Consider the following 20,941-nt stretch of genomic DNA (forward strand, 5'->3'; position numbering starts at 1 on the left):
TTGGACCACCTGGCGTTCTATAACTTGCACTGACCTAGCACAGCACAAAGACGCACTTGCGCTTTGCCCCATCGAAGCACGGTCACTGCTGTTGGGTTGGAAACCTCAATATCCGTCCAGTAGCTTAGCGTTTTAACCACTGAGCCACCGCGGTAGGTCCAGTGATGGTGCCAGCGCAGACGGCCGTCCAAATTCTGCGCTGGCAGTGGCGATGCGAGCTCAGAACTTGAACGGTCTTTGCGGCCTGTGTTCTCGCTGTATCTGGTGTGGTGACTGCTGTAACCAGCGCTTACCATGTACAGTCTGGCCGAGATGTCATTCTTCACAGAATTAGGGGTAAAGCGCGTTTTCACCCAAATTAAAATTCTAGCTGCAGAGCATGTGTGGGCCGACTACCGCCTTTTAACGTTGGATGCACAGCACCACATCTAAAACGGGGAGCTCATCGATGTTACGTTTGCAGTTTGCCCCTTTTTGTTAAGCGCATCAGTTGATACACCGACGCACACGCCACGTCCTGAATGCTGCCGTCACCTCTGCTGGCAACCGAGGTGATCGACACGTGCCATCGCTATCGCTACAGGAAGGCGCCTGTATCTACAGCCATTTCAACACTCTCCGTTGGGGTACAGCGCCGAGTCTACCATGGGGAGCTCACCGATGTTGCTGTTGCAGGCTAGTTCTCTCGACCGCTCCTACTGCCGCGTAAAAAAGCGACCATCGTTTTCTTGTTGTGGTGTTGTGCCTCAGTTAATAGTAGGGTCCTTGCCAAAGCTGCAGTAAGTAAGTAAAAGACTTGTTTTGTGAGATATTGTTGCTTCTTTCGGGAGATAATTGAGTCAAGCGCTGGGCCTGGAAGTGAAGACATCCTAGCAACTGTTTTGGCTAACGTTCAAAGAATTGCGTCTGGGCAAGACGGTATTCGCAATGAACTTTGCGCCTTAAGGATTTGGCAGGCATACGTTAAATTCGAGCTTATACAGCTGTCGGCTCGAAGCCACTATGATTTGCCAGTCGAGACTCCGACTCTAACCTACTTTTTGTCGGCTTACTGTCACCTCCCATGAAACGTGGGTATCCGCAGAAGAAAAAGTGTGAAAGTTATGCGACAAAACCATCGGGGTAAAAGTGGTAACCTCTCAAAAGAACAGGCACATCGTCGTGGAAAATACGGAGGAGAAACATACCGACCAATTACTGTAACAGTTGCATTATTTAGGGATATACAACGCGTCTTAGAAAAGGGGCAGAAATTCAAGGACACGGACTATGCTGCAAAAAAATGTTTCTTTTAGAATTCGGCTGACTCGAAAATGCCTTCTTGAGTATGCTAGGTCACAGCCTGCATCATATAAACTAAACGTGGACAAACTGTGCATAGGTGATATACCGTATGCCTATACTATGCGATATCTGGGACTGTGGCCCAATCAAGCGAGGTCGCATGGAAAGCAGCAGCTGGTACGACCAGTAATTTCAAGCCTTCTTATCGTACACGTGCGTCATCAAGATTATATTTATCATGCTTTATCAAAACTAATTTCCTATTTCTAAAACAGTGAATGAAGTCTTTGCGTTGACTAAAACATGGCTTATCCCAGATATTTCAGAACCAGAGGTCCTGCCCAATACCGGCGATGCGTCATTTACCGCAGCAAGAGATGCGAAAAAAATGGGAGGTTGTGTCTTTAGAGCCGTCAGAGGGTGCATAACATTTTATCTCGTTAACCTACCCACTCTTTTAGAGATTATGTAGGTCTGCATCAAATGCTCTACAGTTAATTTATTAACAGACCACCAGACACCTCTGATGCCTTCTTTTCTCATTTACACAGTAACCTCAGTGCCATGAGATAAAATTTCCAAAAGCCAACATATTTATTAAAGGTGATAACTATTCGGATACCAACTGACCGAACTTAACTTCTAGCTGTCGCTGCTCCACAATCAACCCGTGCAACTAATATCATTCTTCTCCTTCTGAACACATGCCGGAGAACTTAAGCACCATTACACTAGTGAGGGATTCAGTGACCGTAGGCTTGTAAGCTTCACTCTTGACGTCCCATCACATACAGAACATCTGACGTGCCACCCTATTTTCAACTGCAGAAAAGCTCACTCCAGTGATTTTTAACGTAGGCCTCAAGGAATTCTCTTGCTCATTCGTTCCAACTCTTTCTTCCCGATCTCTCAATGAAAACTTGACCTTGTTTAATGAAAAACTGCAGGAACTAACGCATGCTCACATATAAACAATTTCATTTCGCACGAATATATCGAAGCCATGGGATCAGGTCACACTAGTCACTAAATAAAAAAAACGAATCGTTTGTTCAAAAGATTACGAAAATCTAGTTCTCCTTCTTTGAAGCTGAAGCAGCAATTCTGCGAAAAAAAAAATTGTGCAGTGCGGTCCGTAAAGCAAGAAAAAATTTCTCATGACCTTCAATCTCTTGTACATAGCAACTTGAAAATGTTCTGGCGTACCATCTCCCCCACATAACACGCAGGCCCGCATTGATCTGCAGGACGACGGCAGAAATATCAGTACTGAAGAAAAGTGTTTCAAAGTTTAGCTCTTTCAAATCAGTGTTCACAGTCGGGGTAGTCCCGATTGCAGTTGGCGCAATGCGGCATAGCAGCACAGTTGCCAGAGGCATGGACACTTCTGGCACATCTAACACATTTAGGAGGGCCCGGGCAGCTCTGCGAACCATAGCCGAAATGTCGTTAATTAAAATAGCGCCTGGGATTGGGAATGCAACGTCGGACAATCACTTTATTGTAGTCTATTTCGATCAGTAAGGTGGGGGGGGGGGGGTGGGGGGGCTGTAGAGGTTGCAAACGATAGCACAAGGTGTTTTATGGGTATTTCCTTGTCATCTTTTTTAATTTCATTTTCTGGACAAATGTTATATGTTGTTTTTTGAGTCCCTCAAGCATTTCTTCGCAGATGTGGAGGAAGACATCCTCAAATATTACTCCACGGACATTATTATCTCTGACAAAACACTGATTATGATAAGGATGTCGCCAAAGGACTCAAGCTTCCGAATACTGTCACGCTCGGTTTTGTCTCGAACTTCAAGGTGCAGGTCTCCACTGCCTAAGTGAGATAATTTGTATCCTGTTTGCATTGCTTGTGTAAGGTATTTAGACACGGGGAAGGGAGATACCATGCGGGCTGGATTTTCTGGTTCTTTGCTGTGAATGACTTGAAATTTGGGGATCACTTATTGATTTCCATGAAAGAAGTGAGAGGTTACTTCGGTCCGCCATTTTTTGCTAGGCGATCATTTTGTCTTGAAGAAGAAGCCATAAAAATAAGTACGTTGATCGGCCACAGCGGCAGCTATCCACCATCGAGCCCGACAAGAGGATGGGGCAGGAACTTAAAGGAGTCCTGCCCACGCAAGCTGTACACTGTAACTATAACTTAATATGGGCAACTTAGGGTTGTTACATCACACAACGGTAACCCTAGCTGCCTGCAAGAAGGAAAAAATCGAAGAAGAGATAAGAAGACCGGATAGTTGTAAGATATAGTTCAGGATAGGTCAGCCCGGAGGTACCGTCTTTGCCAAAAGTAACCAGGCTGCATGCTTTGCTTCTCGCTTATATTCTAAAGCCAACATGGACACCCAGAATGTAACAGCTTGTTGACAAGTGAAGACAGGACCTCGCCTTTAGTTTTCATACATTTAATGCTTCATAAGTTGTATGAAGTCTCTACTATCCAACTCAGAAACGAAGCACGCAGCCTGGTTACTTTTGTCAGACTGTACCTATGGTAAGAGCGGGCCAAAGTGATGTGTTGCCCCCGCCGAGAGGCGTTAGAGGTCGAAAGACTCAGCATCGGCTCAACCACCAAGATCCTGTTTTCCCCAGACGCTGCGCGATGCCATGCACGGCTAACATGTGAGCTGGGGTTCGTGGTACCGCACAGTGCACGCACATACATGCCCCCAGCTGGGCCCCAGTTATCAGACCAATGATTATAGGGGAGCAGAAAGTGAATGCAGATGAATGTGGATATACATAGGTAGCTAGCAGACTGAGCCATTAATGAATACCATTAAAGCCAGAGTTTATGAGCCCCCTTCTCCCGTATTTGTGAAGCCGTAACTTTATCAGTATTTACTATTGTGGCAGCTGCCAACGCTAAGCTGCTGAAACCTCTGGGCGAGGCAAACAATGCGTGTCATATTGGTCGTTTTGCAATCTTCAGGTCCAGAGAAATTGTTATACCTCCAATAAGATTATAGTTCAATACTGCCAACGTACAGATAATTTCCTAAGTCACCAAATAAGCAACTTTTTTTTTGCATGCTGACAACAACAAAAAAAAAAATCAAATCTTGAGCTTTAACATCCCGTAATGACTAAATGACTGTAAGCCTCACTGCATTGCTCGCACCTTAATTTATACCTTCGAATGCTCCTTGAAATGAGCTGATACCGCACAACACTCACTTTCAGCCTGCGCGGCGCGGCGTCGCAATCGAATGGCCAACAATGGCACAGAGCAAGCACGAAGGTCATGAAAAAGTTATTTTATATATGGCTACGCACGAAAGGGAAGTTATTTAAATTATTACTAATGTTGGCGAAACGGATGTCTGCGCCGTGCCTTCCTGATAACAACGGTGCTTTACATTTCACTAAATGAACTGACATTCCCTAACGATGAGCGGTATTACACGGTCACTCACGTGTATGGGCTGCGAATACTGGTCTGTTGTTGAAAAATCAATTAAATGCTGTAGCGAAAGAAACAAAAATTGAGAGCTAAATATTTGCATTTTTTGCGGAGAAAATGCAGTGGCAATTTTCTTTCATTAGGCAACCTATTCGAACTCTGCGTGTCTTTTAATACACGCATGCGTCTGCATAGTAATGGCTGAAAGCTCCACAGGAACCTTCAACCTATCGAATAAGCGATTCGAAACAGGTTTTAAGGAAACTTATCGTGCAGCTGTCAAGTCAGAAACAAATTTAAACACGCTCTAGAGAGCCTAGGTGATCTCAGTTATAAAGCATGCGATAAACAAACTAAGGGTAACACTACTTACTAGCTCTCCACGATGTCGCATTATAGCCCACTTGATCGCTACCAGGCTGATATCCTAAATGGTGTCGTTTCTTTCAAGGAGCTTGGAGAAAGCCCTTGCGTCCGTACGATCTAAATTGAAGCCTTCGACGCTAAACGTTTTCACCGTTCTGTTTCTCATCAGTGCCTCGAAGACCAAGTTAGACTTGCGGCGGTGAGGAGGATGGCGGCACATCACAGTGAGCTCGGCTGGCGCACCCGGACTGGCCAGCATCCGCTTAAAGCTCGTGCCGCTTTTGTGGACAGGAAACGAGGAATCCACGCTGAGGCTTAAGAGGCTAGTAATGCTGATGAGTGCCCGCATAACCGCTTCCGGGAAATCTACTCTGTGCGCTGCAGAATATATCTGTGGAAGGAAGGAGGTTTATTAGCCATATAATGCCACACGAATAGCTTAGTGCGGAAAATTTATGCAACCAGGGGTTTAGACGTTCATACACACACAAAATAAAAATATTTTCCGCCACCGTCTGATAGACGTTGAAGTGCAAGAGCGGCAGCTCATGCGTTGTTTTTTTAGTGATTGCAGCATTTGAGATTACAGCATGATTTGCACCACGACTCTGGGTAGGTTTTACATTTCTTTGTAAAATGTTTTGACATTGTCGTAAACGCATGATTGCACCATTTTTTTTTAAACACTGCAATCATTAAATTCAACACTCGGCGCCAAGTGAAGCGCCATCTATGGGTCATTGGGAATAACCTGGATTTCGACACACTCTAAGCTGTCATTGTTATTGACCTTCGCAACCTCATTTGGCATGGATCTCGTTGAGAAAATCATTTGGTACCACGCGCATGCGCCTACGACGAGTGGTTCTCAAGACACATGCCCCTCCTAGCGCGAATTGTGACAATTCTGGACCTCCAAAGGTCGAACGCGCCACCACCACTCAATAGCCGAGAGTAGATTTAAAGTAGTAATTTTACGCATAAGAACCTAGGTAATCGTTAACAACCAGTCCGGTGTCTACTCCACCCATTGCGCTACAATTTTAGCCGAATGCGTAAACAAAAGGGCCCCGCTGGGGTGGTGCAGTGGTAAGACGCCCGACTACTGTGCCGGAGTTCCCGGGTTCGAACCCGACCTCGGCGGCTGCGTTTCGATGGAGGCGAAACGAAATGGCGTCCGTGAGCTGTGCGATGTCAGCGCACGTTAAAGATCCCCAGGTGGTCGGAATTACTCCGTAGCCCTCCACTACGCCTCCCCTTTCTCTCTTTCCACTTTCATTCCCACCTTCCTCCCTTCCTTTACGGCGCGGTTCAGGTGTCCACATCGCAAGTGTGACAGATACTGCGCATTTCCCTTCCTGTGAACCAACCAACAACAACAACAACAAACAAAAGGTGACTGATGTAGCCTTTGTCGAGAGGGGTTGTATATTGCCGCTAACCATTCAATTCTGTGTTCTTTTTCGACAGCCGCCATCATGCGGCTATATAATTGATTCTGGCACGCGTATCAATTCTGTGTTCTTTATTTGATCATGATTGTCGTCGCGAAACGCAGCGTTATCAGTTTCTTTGTCGCTCAAGATGCTCAGAGATATTTCTCGAAGATTCCGGCTACTCGCTTATATTTCCGCAATGTTCTAGGTTGTGCTAGTCATCGTTTGCGGTTTATATCGATCTTTCTTTGCAGCCTTGGAATCGAGCGCTGAGGCGCGATACCGGCATTATTAGTTCGACGACGGACGAGCACGTTTGTTGTCATCGCCGTTGCCGATTCACATGGTTCCTTTGCGGGCGCAAGCCAGCTGAACAAAGAGTTTCTTCAGTGAACTCCCAGGCTTTTCATTTGTTGCCATCGGCCTTGTCACCACCACGTAATATCTGGCGGAGGTCCTGCCCTTTGAGATCCGGCCTATCCCTTCACGCGATCACCTGAGCATCGTTGCTGTCGCCCTAGGGAATCAGCCTGCAGGTCATCGAGCCAGCCGCCTATTTCAAGGGCTCCAACACGAACAGGGTCTGCTGCCAAACCTCATTCGATCCCGGAAGAAGGCCCCCACATTGACATTGACCCAGTCTACATCTCCGGTTGTCTTCATGCAGCCCCGGGAGCTCCACACCTTCCAAGGACTGCCTGCAAAGATTCGGAGGACTGGATCGACGATTTCGACCACCTGGCAGCATTCAATGGCTGGAACAACGATTCGAAACTCAGGCAAGTCTACTTGGCTCTTCAAAGATCTGCCCGAGTCTACTTTGAAATAAATGTCTGGGACACATTCAAAGAGGAGTTTATGAAGGCTTTCGCAAGTTCCGTCCAAAAAGAAAGCACAGGCCCTCCCTTAATCAAGAATTCAGCAACCAAATGAGTCTGTCCTCGTTTACGTCGAGGAAATGAAACGCTTCTTTTTCCGTGCTAACCCAAACATGACGGAGGAGGAGAAAGTAAAACTGTTAACTAGAGGTGTGAAGGAATCGCTTTTTGCAGGCCTTGCTAGGAATACGCCTACCGCAGTGGCGGAATTAGAAGAAGAGGCATCGTCCATCGAGACGACTATTGCGGCCCGCATGCACCAGTACAGTCGACCACTTAAAGCGGTCTATTGAAGCCCTGCGACAGATCATCTACACGCGCAGACAGCCTACGAGGCCTTATCCGCGAAGAGGTTCGGAAAGATCTGCGCCGACTGCTTCTATCATTCCAGCAACCTCAAGTAGCGACACTTGCTGATGTCGTCCGTGAAGTACAACAGGCGGTTGGCGATCCTACCTTGACGGATACAATGCAGCAACCCCAAGCTGTGAAGTACGCCGCTGCCGCACGCTGTCTTTCACCCCAACGTGACCCAGCAAACCCCCTCGATGCGAACAAGCTCCAACCTAACGCAGCCCCTTGGCCGCCACCCGCCAAGTCTACGAGCGACAGTCCAGCCTAAAGAAATGCGACGCTTGGAGGACGTCCAACAACCGACCACTATGCATTGTGGTGACGCTGGACACATCTTCCATCACTGGCGGTACAGGCGTATCGGCCTGCGTGGTTTCGCCATCGATGCCCCATGACCCCGTCCTAGCGAGCGACCGCAGGAAATCGACGACTACTTGCGCAGGGCAGAGTCACCAAGCCATCGGTATCGCTCTCCATCGCCGTACAGCGCCAGATTTGCGTCTACGGGCCACAGTTACGTGCAAGGAATGTTGGGGAAACTAAAGGCAGCAACCTGTAGAGGTGAGGTTGTTCAACGGAGAAAAACCGAAGATCCTCCGCCACCGATGACGTGTAACGACGATGCCGTTATTCTGTCGACGCTCCTTATGAAGGCGCCCTCGACGATCACGCGCCCCGACTCAAGTGTGACACCGCTCCTACGCACGATGGCAACATTAACGACAACACGACCAGAATCAAAGTTTACGCCACCTCCCGGTGAAGTGACAGCGGTGTGTACTGCCCGCGACTAGAGCAAACGACAAAGTAGACATCGAACACTGAAGTAAACGTGCAATACAAGGACACGAACAAGTGACCATGCCGTTGCTGTCGATGGTCGCGTGGTTACCACCCTAGTGGACACTGGAGCCGACTATTGTGTCATCAGTGGAGCTTTCGCCCCCCAGGTCAGGAAAGAACGACCGTTTGGAATGGCTCACTGATTCGCACCGCTGGTGGCAACCTCTACTCCGTCGGGGCGTCGCACTGCAAGAGTAACCGTAAATAGAAGCACTTACCCCACGAGCTTCGTGCTTCTACAGCAGTGTCCCCTCGGCGTGATTCTGGGCATGGACTTTCTAAAGGAACATCCTGCGACCATCGACCTCCGCTCAAAAGTCACCAAGCTCTCGACGGACAACGCCATGCTTTCCATGACCACATCGACGCATCACATCGGTCTAAGCGTTCTGGACGGGGATGAAACTTGACCATGCCGCCCTGATCAATCATCGTCAATTGCGTGGGAAACGGAGACATTGAAACTGCCGAAGGCGTCGTCGAAGGAAGCACCAAGTTGCTTTTGGAAATAGGGATTGATATCGCAAGACGTGTAGCCCATATCCCAGCAGGACAGGCTCAGGTGCTGGTGATGAACTTCTCCGAAGAATCCCGGCCTCTTAACAATGGCACGATGATTGCTTTATTCGAAGAGCTAGCCGACAGTCGAGATGTGTTTGCCCCTTTTACGAGTAACCGGAAAACGATACGTCCAACCTATCTAAGTAGCCCACGTTCGACATCAGCACAACATCACCCCAAGACAGGAAAGACCGGATTCGCTATCTTCTTGAAAGCTACAGCGAGTGCTTTTGTTCGGCGTCAAAGGTGCGACAGAATCCGTTGGCAAAGCAGCGGATAATCACAGGTGAACAAGCCCGACCTCTTCGTCAAAGTCCCTACCGCGTATACCCAAGCGAACGCCAAGCCACTGAAGATCAATTTGAGGAACTGCTTCGAGTAGACGTGATTCAGACATCGAACAGCCCCTAGGTGGCACCAGTAGCCCTAGTGAAGAAGAGAGACGGCACACTTCGCTTCTGAGTTGTTTACCGCCGCTAAACAACGTCACAAAGAAGGATGCCAACCCGCTCCCTCGCAACGACGACACACCAGACCATCTCAGCAACGCTAGGTATTTCTCGTTCATGAACTGGAGGAGCGGGTACAGGCAAATTGAGGTCGATGAAAGAGACCGCGAGAAGGCGACGTTCGTAACACCAGACAGACCGTTTGAATTCAAGGTAATGCCATTTGGCCTGTGCTCCGCACCAACCACTCCAGCGAGTAAGGGACACTGCCTTATCTGGCTTGAACTGGCAGATTTGTTTGGTATAATTGGATTATGCCGTTGTCTTCTTGTCAGTTTGAAGACCACCTGAAAATGCTGCGGAATACTGAATGCCATCAAGTCATCAGGACTGACGTTGAAATCAGAAAAGTGTCACTTCGGCTACGAGGAGCTGTTATACCTGGGCCATATTGTGAGCAAGGATGGCGTTCGCGCAGTCGCGCAGAAAACTGCTGCGATCGCGAAGTTTCCGCAGCCTTCCGACAAGAAAGCCGTGCACATATTCCTTGGGCTGTGCGCCTAATACCACGGATTTTTAAGAAACTTTTTGCTCATCGCCTTACCGCTGACGCAAATTACAATGGCGGATGTGGCTTTTAAATAAGCGCCGCGAGCGCTTGGGAGCACTTAGGGATAAGGGTAGATGGAGAATACCTCAGTTATCTGCGATTTCCTGATGACATTGCCGTGCTAAGTAACTCGGGGGATGAACTGAAAATAATGATTGATGACCTAGACAGGAAAAGTAGAACGGTAGGCTTAAAAATCAATATGCAGGAGACTAAGGTAATGTTCAACAGCCTCGAGAAGGAACAGCAATTTACTTTAGGTAGCGAAGCACTGGAAGTAGTAGGCGAATATGTCTACTTAGGACATTTAGTAACCGCAGACCCGGACCATGAAAAAGAAATAACAAGAAAAAGATTGGGTGAAGCGAATTTGGCAAGCACTCGCAGATTACGACTAGCAGCTTACCGATATCGCTCAAGAGGAAAATATACAAAAGTTGCATCTTACCTGTACTCACCTGCTGAAGAAGATATTCATTATTCTTAATTTATTGCGCTCTGCAAACTCAACTAGCAACTTCCCCTTGCTATTCCTAGAACCAATGCCATAGTCACCTACTGCCTGGTCTTCTGCCTGGCTTTTCCCTACCTTGGCATTGAAGTCGCACATTAGTACAGTATACTGCGTCTTTACTTTTCACATTGACGTTTCTATATCTTCGTTGAAGCTTTTAACTGTCTGGTCATCATAACTACATGTACGTGCAGAGGCCTGTGCAACCTCCAATTTATACCGCTTATTAGGCCTAATTACGATGCCTGGCACCCTATCACTAACACTATAGAATGCATCTATATTACCCGCTATATATTTATTGACAACGAAACCTACTCCTAGTTGTCGCCTCTCGATAAACCTCGGCAACACAATACATGCCCATTCTTCAGTACAGTATATACCTCATTCGGCCTCCTAACCTCACTAAGCCCTATGACATCCCGTTTCATACCCTCTAGTTCCTCTCATCTGTCAGCTCATCTCTCAGATCAGTACCGAAAGCCTACATCGAATTCGAAGAATAGATATAGCCGAAACTATCTCGATGTAACATTCACTCGATATTAAGCAAAACATTGAGTGGGAAACTGAGGGGCTTGTTATGAGACAGAACGAAAGAAGCCAATAAACAGCGAAGGAAAGACGTAGAGAATTAAACAAAAATTTTCTTACAATTGAACTCAATTCGTATTGTAATCATTTTAGTAGGAAAGTTAATTAAATGCAAGTAGAAGAAAAACAACTCGCCGATGACAGAGCCATGCCTTGGACCTCCATATATTATATCGGGTGGTCTCAGCAGCTGTCCTGGCACATAAATGACGATCCCTTAACGATGATTTTCTGGTGAAACATTCTAACTAGGTTATCTATTTCTCGCAAGAATATCAAACGACAGGCTTTTCAGCCTAAGAAAGGTTGTTTCTTGAACTAGGTGGTGTAGTTTGCTCATTTTGGTGACGCTTAAAGAACAAAAAAAAAAATAAAGACAAAGACGCGAGAGGAACAAAGCAAAGCGTCGTCCCTGTCTTTTCTGCGCTTGAAGCTTCGTCAAAATGAGCCTTTCAACTTGTCCTGCTCATATAGCAGGTCTATAGTATTCCCTCCCACAAAAGAAATTGCTTTCTTGTTTTGAGGAATGCACTGACTGTCATGGTGCGGTAGTTTTCCAGGATGCTGCAGTCATAGGTAACGACAACGTTCTTGAAATCCTGACTTATTTTCAGTCGACATTTTTTCATGACAAGTATGCATTACATCAGAGCGAACGGCCTTTGCATTGGATCATGTGCAGCTCCGCGTCTTAAGTGAGCTTCACCTCGAACGCGATTAACAAATTTTTGAATAGCAACTAGAAAATACAAGTGTTGCACGGTTTTTTCAATCTTGCAGCTTTTATGACAGGTGCAGCTTCTAACGCAGATGCGTCATGCTCGAAAATTTCGCCGGTTTTTTCAAGTGCCTTGACCCGCTTGCTTTAACATATGAATTACCTGCCAAATGGGCATTAAGGTTCTTACACCTTTCCTTGAGCCTCTGTGATGACCATGTGTGCTGGCACTACGACCTAAAGAGCCAGAGGTCTCTCACTTCATTCCAGTCTGCGCATACAGAACTTAAACCATGGTAAAGTGAAACTTCACTTGAACGAACTTCACAGTACCTTAAGAAAAAAAAAATTCGCTGTACTGAAGTAAGTGCGCGGAAACTTGTTTCCATTATCTCCAAGAAATGTGGGGAGTTGAAATCATATTTTAATCAATTTATTTTTCACAGCGCTCATTCTCAAGAAAAGAATACAGTAACCTTTTGCAGCACTTTTTAACTTAGGACTACAGGGGTAACTCCATCATTGTGTGCTAGCTCCCATGAATCTTGTCCGGCACAACTGTGTGCTGGGGAGGCTTCCCTTTCTACAAATAGATCATTGCCTCATCAGATCATGATTAACCTGTATATGTACGCCTTTATTTTAACTAAATGGCCTAGTACGGCTGGAAATCTGTCTATGATTGAAGCTAATTACTCTTCCAAAGACAGCCATGGGTTCGGCTGGCTGTAAATTAGATCACCCATTCAGTTTCAGACTAAATGGCATCCACCTTTCGTCACCCGACAATGAAATGTGGATCACAACGTAAAAATATTGCAGTAACAAAGTTGTCACAGGCTTCTGCTTTCCTCTGGCAAACACTATACGAGCCAAACTGGTAGATATGTTTCAATGAGAGGCCAACTGAACGAAAACAAAGTGGAAAACACTCTACCCGGTCATCTTGACATCCATTGCAGGAACGGCACAGAAGAAAGAAAACGAAGAAAGTAGGAACCATGTTTCTTCATTTTCAGCCAGTACGAAGTTTCCTCCGATAGCCGTCTTAAGGTGACTAAACAAATAATAGAAGATTAATAAATTCAAACAACTAAAACCAATGCATACAAACCGCATCAACGGCTTTGTCCGGAGAAAAAAATTCTCCACCATTAATAAACGAATTCTCACAGCTTGCTATGTGCCACTCTTGCCACGTCAAGAGTTCCTATCATGCCCTATCATGTCGTTCTTAATGTGTGTGTTTTCGTTCGTTCTGAGTCTGTTCGCCACTGTATTTTTACAAGGATGGCCTAAGTAAACATCGATGTTAAGTTTACCGCGGGGTCTCACCTCGTCATCATCTTGTAAGCTTGTAAGAGCTGAAGAGGACGAGGCGAGCTGGCCTTCACAAATTCAAGTAGAAATTACAAGAGAAATCTGCGTCGAGTCACCAACAATAGGGAACAGGAGCACGTGGACATACGACAGCGCCATTTACTATCACCCGAGGTTCGATCAGACAGGGACCAAAGAAAAACAAAACTCTCACCTGTTATACCACTGTAACCTGATCTGAGTTCTCCAACCCAGGGCTCTCCAAAGCGCCAAATCGGCGTTGTTATCAAGCGGCAGAAATGTTTAGCGAAGCGCGCTTGATTTGTTGGAAATAGGGAGATTTAGAATATCACGAAACAGAGATGACCAAGAATCTTATTGTTATAATAGAACCTAGCTATACAAACAGCACTGAGAACCATAAGCTTGAGCGGAAAATAACTGCGCTGCAGCGCTGCTTCCTTGCGCTTTCCCTCCAACACAAGTTCCCTAAATCCTCCCAAAGCCTGCCGGAGAGTTCCTTTCGCATCCCGTATAGCGGTAGTATATTACACGTCGTCAGCAACATTTCGCATCGTGCGCTTTAGACCGGCCGGCGTTCTTTTGTGTTGGTCATTCTTTCTGAGCAGGAAGAATCTATCGAGTGAATTACGAGTAGCAGCGTGGATCACCTCACCTTGGCGACGACGTCGACTTGGATGATCTTCAGAATCTTCAGAGACTCTGTGCTCACCAGGCCCTGTGCGAAGACCTCCAGTTGCACTCGCGATGGCAGGACGAAAAGGACTCTCTCCAACGACAGTTCATACAGCTGCAGCGTCAACAGGCGGTGGATTGCAGTGAAGGCATTCGACGTCGCTTCAGCGTTGAGTTCACACGCACAAAGGTGGAGGTGAGTGAGCGAGGTGGCCGACTTCAGCCCATTGCTCAAAAGCAGCATGAAGCGTCGGTTTTCATGAGGAGAAAGGAGTAACTGCGGAGAAATTAATAATTATATTGCGCACGAAACGGCGCACTTTGCACAACATGCACCGATTGGCCGAGAAAGTGACTAATGAAATGAAAATATTCTGAATTCATTTTAGCACTTGCACATAACCTGCGCGCTTACCTACAAGAGAGACATTAATGCCGAGAGCAAAGAAATACTGATGCAGCAGAAATTTTGCAATAATGAGAAAAAAAAGCATTGACTAACATTTCTTATATTGTAAGGTGTTATATTGCGGTGTCTTATTTTCATATTCATGCTTTTTATCTTTTTGTGCCAGTTCACTTTGACAGGTAATTTTCTTTGTCAAGTATATTTTTAAAGAACATGGTAAATGTCGCAATGCAAGGCCATCTACGTATATGCCTACGTTTTAATATATGTTCCGTCAGGATAAAGCACAATATTTCATTTACTGAATCTTTTTCTCGGCCTTTGGCAGTAGGCTGATATTTGCACGCTACCGATAGATTCACGTACGTCTGTCTTCAGCTTAGAAGTAACAAAGCTGTTTTATATTTTCGTAACAGAAACAATACCAGCACTAATTCTTGAGCATATCTCCCAGGCAAGCAGTTGGTTCATTTACAATCTCATCCGGCCTGCACAGTGGTGCACAGCGTTAACTTCGTTTCGCAAGCGATTGTTCTTCACTACTTAGAGTGCCTTCTGTATCCTGCTGTACTGCGTATGTAACTAGTTCAGTCTGGTACGAGTGCGAGCGTACAGCTTGAGAAAGCAATTAACACGTTAGAATAAAAATTTCCACGGTGACAATGCGCAAGCGTAAGTTGGGTTGACATTGTCGAAAGGAAAAAATTCTTTACGCTACTCTAAAACGAACAATGTTGAGATCATAAAGGGCGTTGTATGGCTATGTTTGCCGTGTTTTTAGCCATGCCTTATGGTTATGTCTCCGGCTTCGTGCCATCTCGACCTTGTCAGCACGATTATGTGCGAATAATGAGTTTATAAGAAAAAGGGATGATTGCCTCAGATAAAGCATCAAAAACCTCGTGAGGGAGGTGCTTGTGAGTTAATTCATTAGAGCCAATTACGTTCAGACGTCAAAATAGCCGTGAAAGGTAATGCCAACTTCCAATCACAGGGTACTCCGCTTCCGTATTATACGCCTATCTTCCGGGGTAGGAAAATTTGAAATCTTTGAACATCGACGAGCGGGAAAGGCGTGATTTGTGTGCAAAAATGTGTGGGGTTGGTTACAAAGTTTGTAAAGAGAGGTAATCAACCAATTGCAGACTAAAAAATTTGGAGAGCACTGCAGCATCTGCCGTGCAAAAATTCGAAGGCGTGAACGTTGCTGCTGCAGGAGGTACCGTCTTTGCCAAAAGTAACCAGGCTGCATGTTTTGCTTCTCACTTGTATTATAGAGCAAATAAGGATTCTTACTTTATCCAACTAGTTGAGAAGTGAGGACAGGCACTCACCTTAATATTAGAGATTTCGAGCTTCATAAATGGTATCAATCTGCTACTTCATGGCTGGGAAGCAGATCCTGCAGCCTGGTTAATTTTGGCAAAGACGGTACATCGCGCGCTCCTTGTAGAATACAACCAACGTTCCAATTGGTTCTGCAATTAGTTTTAAAATAAGGGAGGACGCAGTATCTGTTACTTACGGAATCCCACTGACACATCTCAGGGACAACACAGCAACGCTCAGTCTTACGCATTTCTCCAGTGCAGATTCTGCAGTGACCTCGGAAAATTTTTCGAGAACATTTGGAACCCTACCGCTATCGTGGCCAAAAACGAAAATCCGGTAATCGCTGAAAAGTTATGCGAGATTACGCGCTATAATTAGATAAAAGAGAAATATTTCCAATCCTTTGCTCTTGAACAGTTCACTGTACGTCCCCGCAGTGAATTCTCAGCCAACATGGAATGAATTGTTCGACTGCATTTCTCCATTTTCATTATTGGTTATTCATTTTCATTGCTATCAGTCAGCTTACATCGGCAGAAGAAAAACTTTCCTTCCCACTGATCTCAATTTGAGCACAGTCCTGTGCTAGCTACTTTCACGGTGTACTTTCTCCTAGCATAATTGCTGCTGTGGCAATAATTAGTTCCGGCGGTTCTTAGAGCGGTAGTCTATTTACTCAGCGTATCCGGTGGGTAGGTTAGGGAATACTATTGCTACAGTAGAGCAGCCGACGGAAAAGCAAGTGTGAGAAAGCCCAAACCTGGTTTTAGCAGTGTTGTTGCTCACTGCCTCTCTCATTGGTTTGGAGATGTTACGGTGTTAATATGGCAACCGGTAATTCAATTTGAAGTAGTTTTAGTCACCTTTAAGTCTCACCGCAGCAGGTGAGCCGTAGACATCAAAAAATAATAAATCTTACTTCCATTGGTACACGTTGTGACTTTAGAGTTCCGCCCAAACGTATTCTGCATCGTTCTCTCATTGCCATTTCTATCTCAATGTACGGATCGGCTTTAACAACCTGTGATGGATTTACCCCTTACAATTTCCAACACCTCGGTTGCTGCAGTAAATTATTCTGTTCCCATAGTATTGAACATTTTTTTTCTCTATATTTCAAGCTCACCCGTGTAGCAGTGATTTTTCAAGTCGTATATGTGCACTTGAATTCCCCTATAGGAGTTCGTGTTTTCTCTCATCAGCCATCTGTTCCAAATAAACACCCCGAAAAATACATTTATTTGTAGAGAAGAAAAAGCAACAGTAGGACTGCGCGGCATTGCCTGGCATTGCCTGACATTGCTTGCGATAGGCGTATGTCATGATGAGGGCATGATCACGGTATTGCCACACCTTATCTTTATCCAATGTACCACCGCGGGAACTGCCTGACAATATTTTGGGCGCTTTTCCACATGCTACTTCGGATACTTATATAGTTTACAGTAACCAAAGCAGCCTGGTATCCATAATGACAGCAAACGCACGAAATTCTACACCTTGCAAGCGGCAGGAGAGGGGTTCGATACAAAGTGCCGAAGGATGCCTGCTGCAAACTGATGGGTAAAAACCTGAAACTGGAAAGCTTTAAGACCCGCTCTCCAAAATATCCGGCTAGAGCGTCGGCGTCAGCGTTCTGATATATCCTGGGCATAACTGAAAGTTGGCGGTTAGAAGGTAACATGACCGGGCATCAATTCATCAGTTGGTTGTGTGACATGGTGGCTTGTGTGGTGCTTAGTACGCATTGCTTGACCTTCTTTTGTACCCAACAACCTCTCTGGTGTTTCACATAATCGGAGGGTCATGCACTAGCACTGAAAGACGGGAATCAATGCGTGCACTTGTTAAAGTGGTTTCGGTAAAGACGAGATTCCTTCAAGTACCTTTGTACATAAGCTAAACAGCTGAAAGCACTAATTAGCGCGCATATGGAGCAAAAACCTCTTGTGATCATTGAATTCAATAAAGAGCAGAGTCATTTCTCGCTTGGGTTTCGAAATATATATATGGATATTTTTTCTCTAAAACCACTCTCCGTCCCTGTTTGTGTCTGGCATGCAGAACTTGTCACATTCTATTAGTAATTACCTCACTAAAATATATGTAGGGGAAGTGCTCCTTTCTTTTTTTCGCGTTATTTAGTATTTCGCATTATTATTTTTTTTTGAAACGTTATGCTTTCTACATTCGTTTATTGCTTTAGTAGGCTCTGTTCGGAGGACTTGCGGATGTAACATAGCAAGGTAGATAAAGATATCACCATAAATCAAAAACTCTATAGCAGGTAGATCACACGGAGTTTTTCCCTTCTGCGCTTTTTATTAGGTTTCCATGATCGCCGTTCGTTAGTAGAGGATCTTTCATTTTCTTGCCGCAAAAACTGCCGCCCTAACGTCATAAACAATTCACCTCTGTAGATATGCGTACTGAATTTTGCTGCTTGGCTCGTTTTCCTGTTTGTCTTTGACGACGCTTGTGTTATTTTGAACAAGACATAATTATTGTAATGTGCCTTTTCGGTGTTACGTTGGAAAATATTGAACAGTGGTCTCTGGATTCTACAAAACTGGCAATGGACAATCTTCAGTAACTATGCAACACGTGAAGTAAAGCACCCTTTAAACTTCACATAAGGTATCCTCGTTTCTAGACGGTCACTAATGAGTATACAGCAATGGAGACAGCAAGCCATGACGCTCACTCGTGATGGCGAAACGGATCTTACCTGAGCGTTCACAACACAGCGATGTTGAGCCAGCATGTAGTAAATAAATACTGCCGCATATCGCTGGTATTCTTTATCGTCTTCATATTTGTTCGGCGCACATTTCGGGAGTGAGCGAAGCAGCACTTTTCCTGGAGTGACCTCAATCACCTCGTACGACACAAAATAGAGCAGAACGTTGAGCGCTGGTAGGCTCTTTGTGATGTTGCAGACCCTATCCTCGCTCTCGGTGCAACGGCTGGGCAGCGCCAGACTGCCTCGTCGCTTTCCAGGCTCTCGTAGTTCAACCAGTGCGGGCGGTCTTGGCAAGCCGCCACCAGTGAACCTTCGTACTGCTTTCGGAACGGTACGCTTTACCATCGCTCCCTGTGAACAGAGGAAGGAGCAAAACAGTTGCATTCCTTGCGTAGCGTGATGGATTAGGTATTGTTTTTTATATAGGTTTTAAATATCATGGGTAATCACCTAAACTGCGACTGAAAATTTATTGCACATGAATTTATTCGCTGATTGCAAAGCCAGCAGCGAGGACAGTTGTTTCTGATGATCAGTGCTGATTTTGAGGAGCACGAAAAAATCGCCAGCACTTTTCACGAGGGTCAGTTGATTTTTTTTCATACTCTATTCGATAAAACTCCTGACGGGGAGCATTACTTCAGCTTTTGCATATTACAAAATGTGCTCAAACAAATCCCGCTGACGCGTTATAGTACTGACATCCCTCAAAACGTCTACCACTGCAATTCTGAATAGAACTTCTGGAATTTCACTTCAAACGTCTGCAATTTTGGCTTTCTACACGTCTCGCGTGCGTGTCTCAGTTCGATATGCCTGATCTCTTCATATATCCCCAGAAAAGAAAGTGCGTCATGTCCGGTGACATTGCAGGCCATATTTGGCCACGCCGCCCAACCCATTGCATTTGGAAGAATTTGCTAATCAAGATTGCACCTGCAATAGTGCCCAGCGGAGGCATACCATTAGGCTGGAATCATGTGTCGTGCTAGTTGCTAGCGCTGCTAGTTGAGCATGTAGCCGAAGAAGATAGAATCAATAAGCTTGCTGTCAAAAGTTCCGCACCATACTTAAAAGGACCACTGGTACTGATGTTGCGATAGGGATGCCCTTTGGAGGTTCTCTGCGCTCCAAATATCGGCATTGTGGACGTGGACTGCAGCGTAATTGAAAAGCTGGTTGGAAAAGTGCAATTTAAAAGTCATCCTCTTCTAACTTCGGGCCAAGTTGAAGATGATACTGGTGTAGATTTATCCTTTTCATGATCCTTCACGCAAATGATTTCGGCACAATTATATTTCAGCACTTCACGAAAGCTTTCATGAGGGTTCTCAGCTGTAAATGCCAAAACGTGTCTCCACGTCTCCGCTCAATGGAACGTCCTGTGCCTTGCGCTCCTGAAAGTCTGACTAACTCGGGGCCACGTATACGTCATTGAGGTTTCGCTTTGTACCTTTTCACAGCGCCACGAATGGTATATTCCCGAGGTCCTCTTCCAATAGCCACCAGCCGCACCCAATTCAACAGGCTCATTTGTCCTCTAATCGTTCCTACAGCGCATTATTATTGCCTACAGCAGCCAAAATAAAAGCGCTTTTTTCAAGCGGTCTCACATTATTTTAGAGAGCATCTTTCGCAGTGCGTCACATAGGGCGCAGCGCACAACTTGGCATCGCGCTTGGAATTGACTTAGAATGTAAGCAACTTATACAAATATATATTTGCTCTATGGGTAGAGTGAAGCTCGAATACTTGAAGCTACAAAAAAAAAAAACAGACTTGTGCAACGTTGCTCACTGAACACTCATCGCGAAGAAAACTTCCATGGCCGTGCTCGAGTTTGGGCTTACTTCCGACAGCTGCTGGCGCATACCTTGCCACCTCTACAAACGTCACTCACCGATCGGGGCAGCTTTAACAGAAAGGTGGACTTTCTTACTTGACTGGTCATCTGGGAGGTTGAAATTCCTGCCTTATCAAGTGGCTGTTTATGTATTTAGCTGGCTTTTTTCGAAAACCAATAAAGAACTACCTAAAACGTTGCTTCATTTAACCAAACAGCTGGCCTTTTTCGAGGCGGTGTACAACGTTTGCATTGACGCTTTCTTTCTCAAGCCAATAAAAAAAGTTGGTAGCTCGTTAGATTAACTGAACGGAATACTGCTGGCTGGTATAGCTGACACATAACAGGCCTAAAATGTGCATGTAAAGTTAGGGCGCACTGTAGTTTATAAAACCTTTTCTGCAGCGCAGACACTGTTCAAATAGAATATAATATATATATTGTAAGCACTGTGAGTGACCTTCATCTTCATCTCAGCGTAATCATCATCGGTCATCGGGTCGTGCGAAGAAGACGAAGTGTTGCTAAGCTGTGACTAGTCGGTAGCTGCTGCTTCGGCCTACCTGAAGT

The 20,941-nt window shown here is 45.5% G+C and overlaps 1 protein-coding gene across 1 annotated transcript in view; it reads right to left on the reverse strand.

The window, feature by feature from the left end:
- The window catches only part of LOC146193208 (uncharacterized), a 66,583-nt gene extending 47,710 nt beyond the window's left edge, over positions 1 to 18,873 (reverse strand). Inside the window, exons 1-3 of the mRNA XM_084600500.1 lie at positions 18,514 to 18,873; positions 14,025 to 14,321; positions 5,136 to 5,459 (exon numbers count right to left, since the gene is read on the reverse strand). Of these exons, the coding sequence (XP_084456626.1) occupies positions 5,136 to 5,459; positions 14,025 to 14,321; positions 18,514 to 18,873 (981 nt within the window). The remainder of the gene's footprint in view (positions 1 to 5,135; positions 5,460 to 14,024; positions 14,322 to 18,513) is intronic.
- Positions 18,874 to 20,941: the final 2,068 nt, after the last annotated feature.

Source organism: Amblyomma maculatum, chromosome 4, assembly GCF_055883805.1.
Source record: "Amblyomma maculatum isolate TAMU_Amacu chromosome 4, ASM5588380v1, whole genome shotgun sequence".
Taxonomy (NCBI): Eukaryota; Metazoa; Arthropoda; class Arachnida; order Ixodida; family Ixodidae; genus Amblyomma; species Amblyomma maculatum.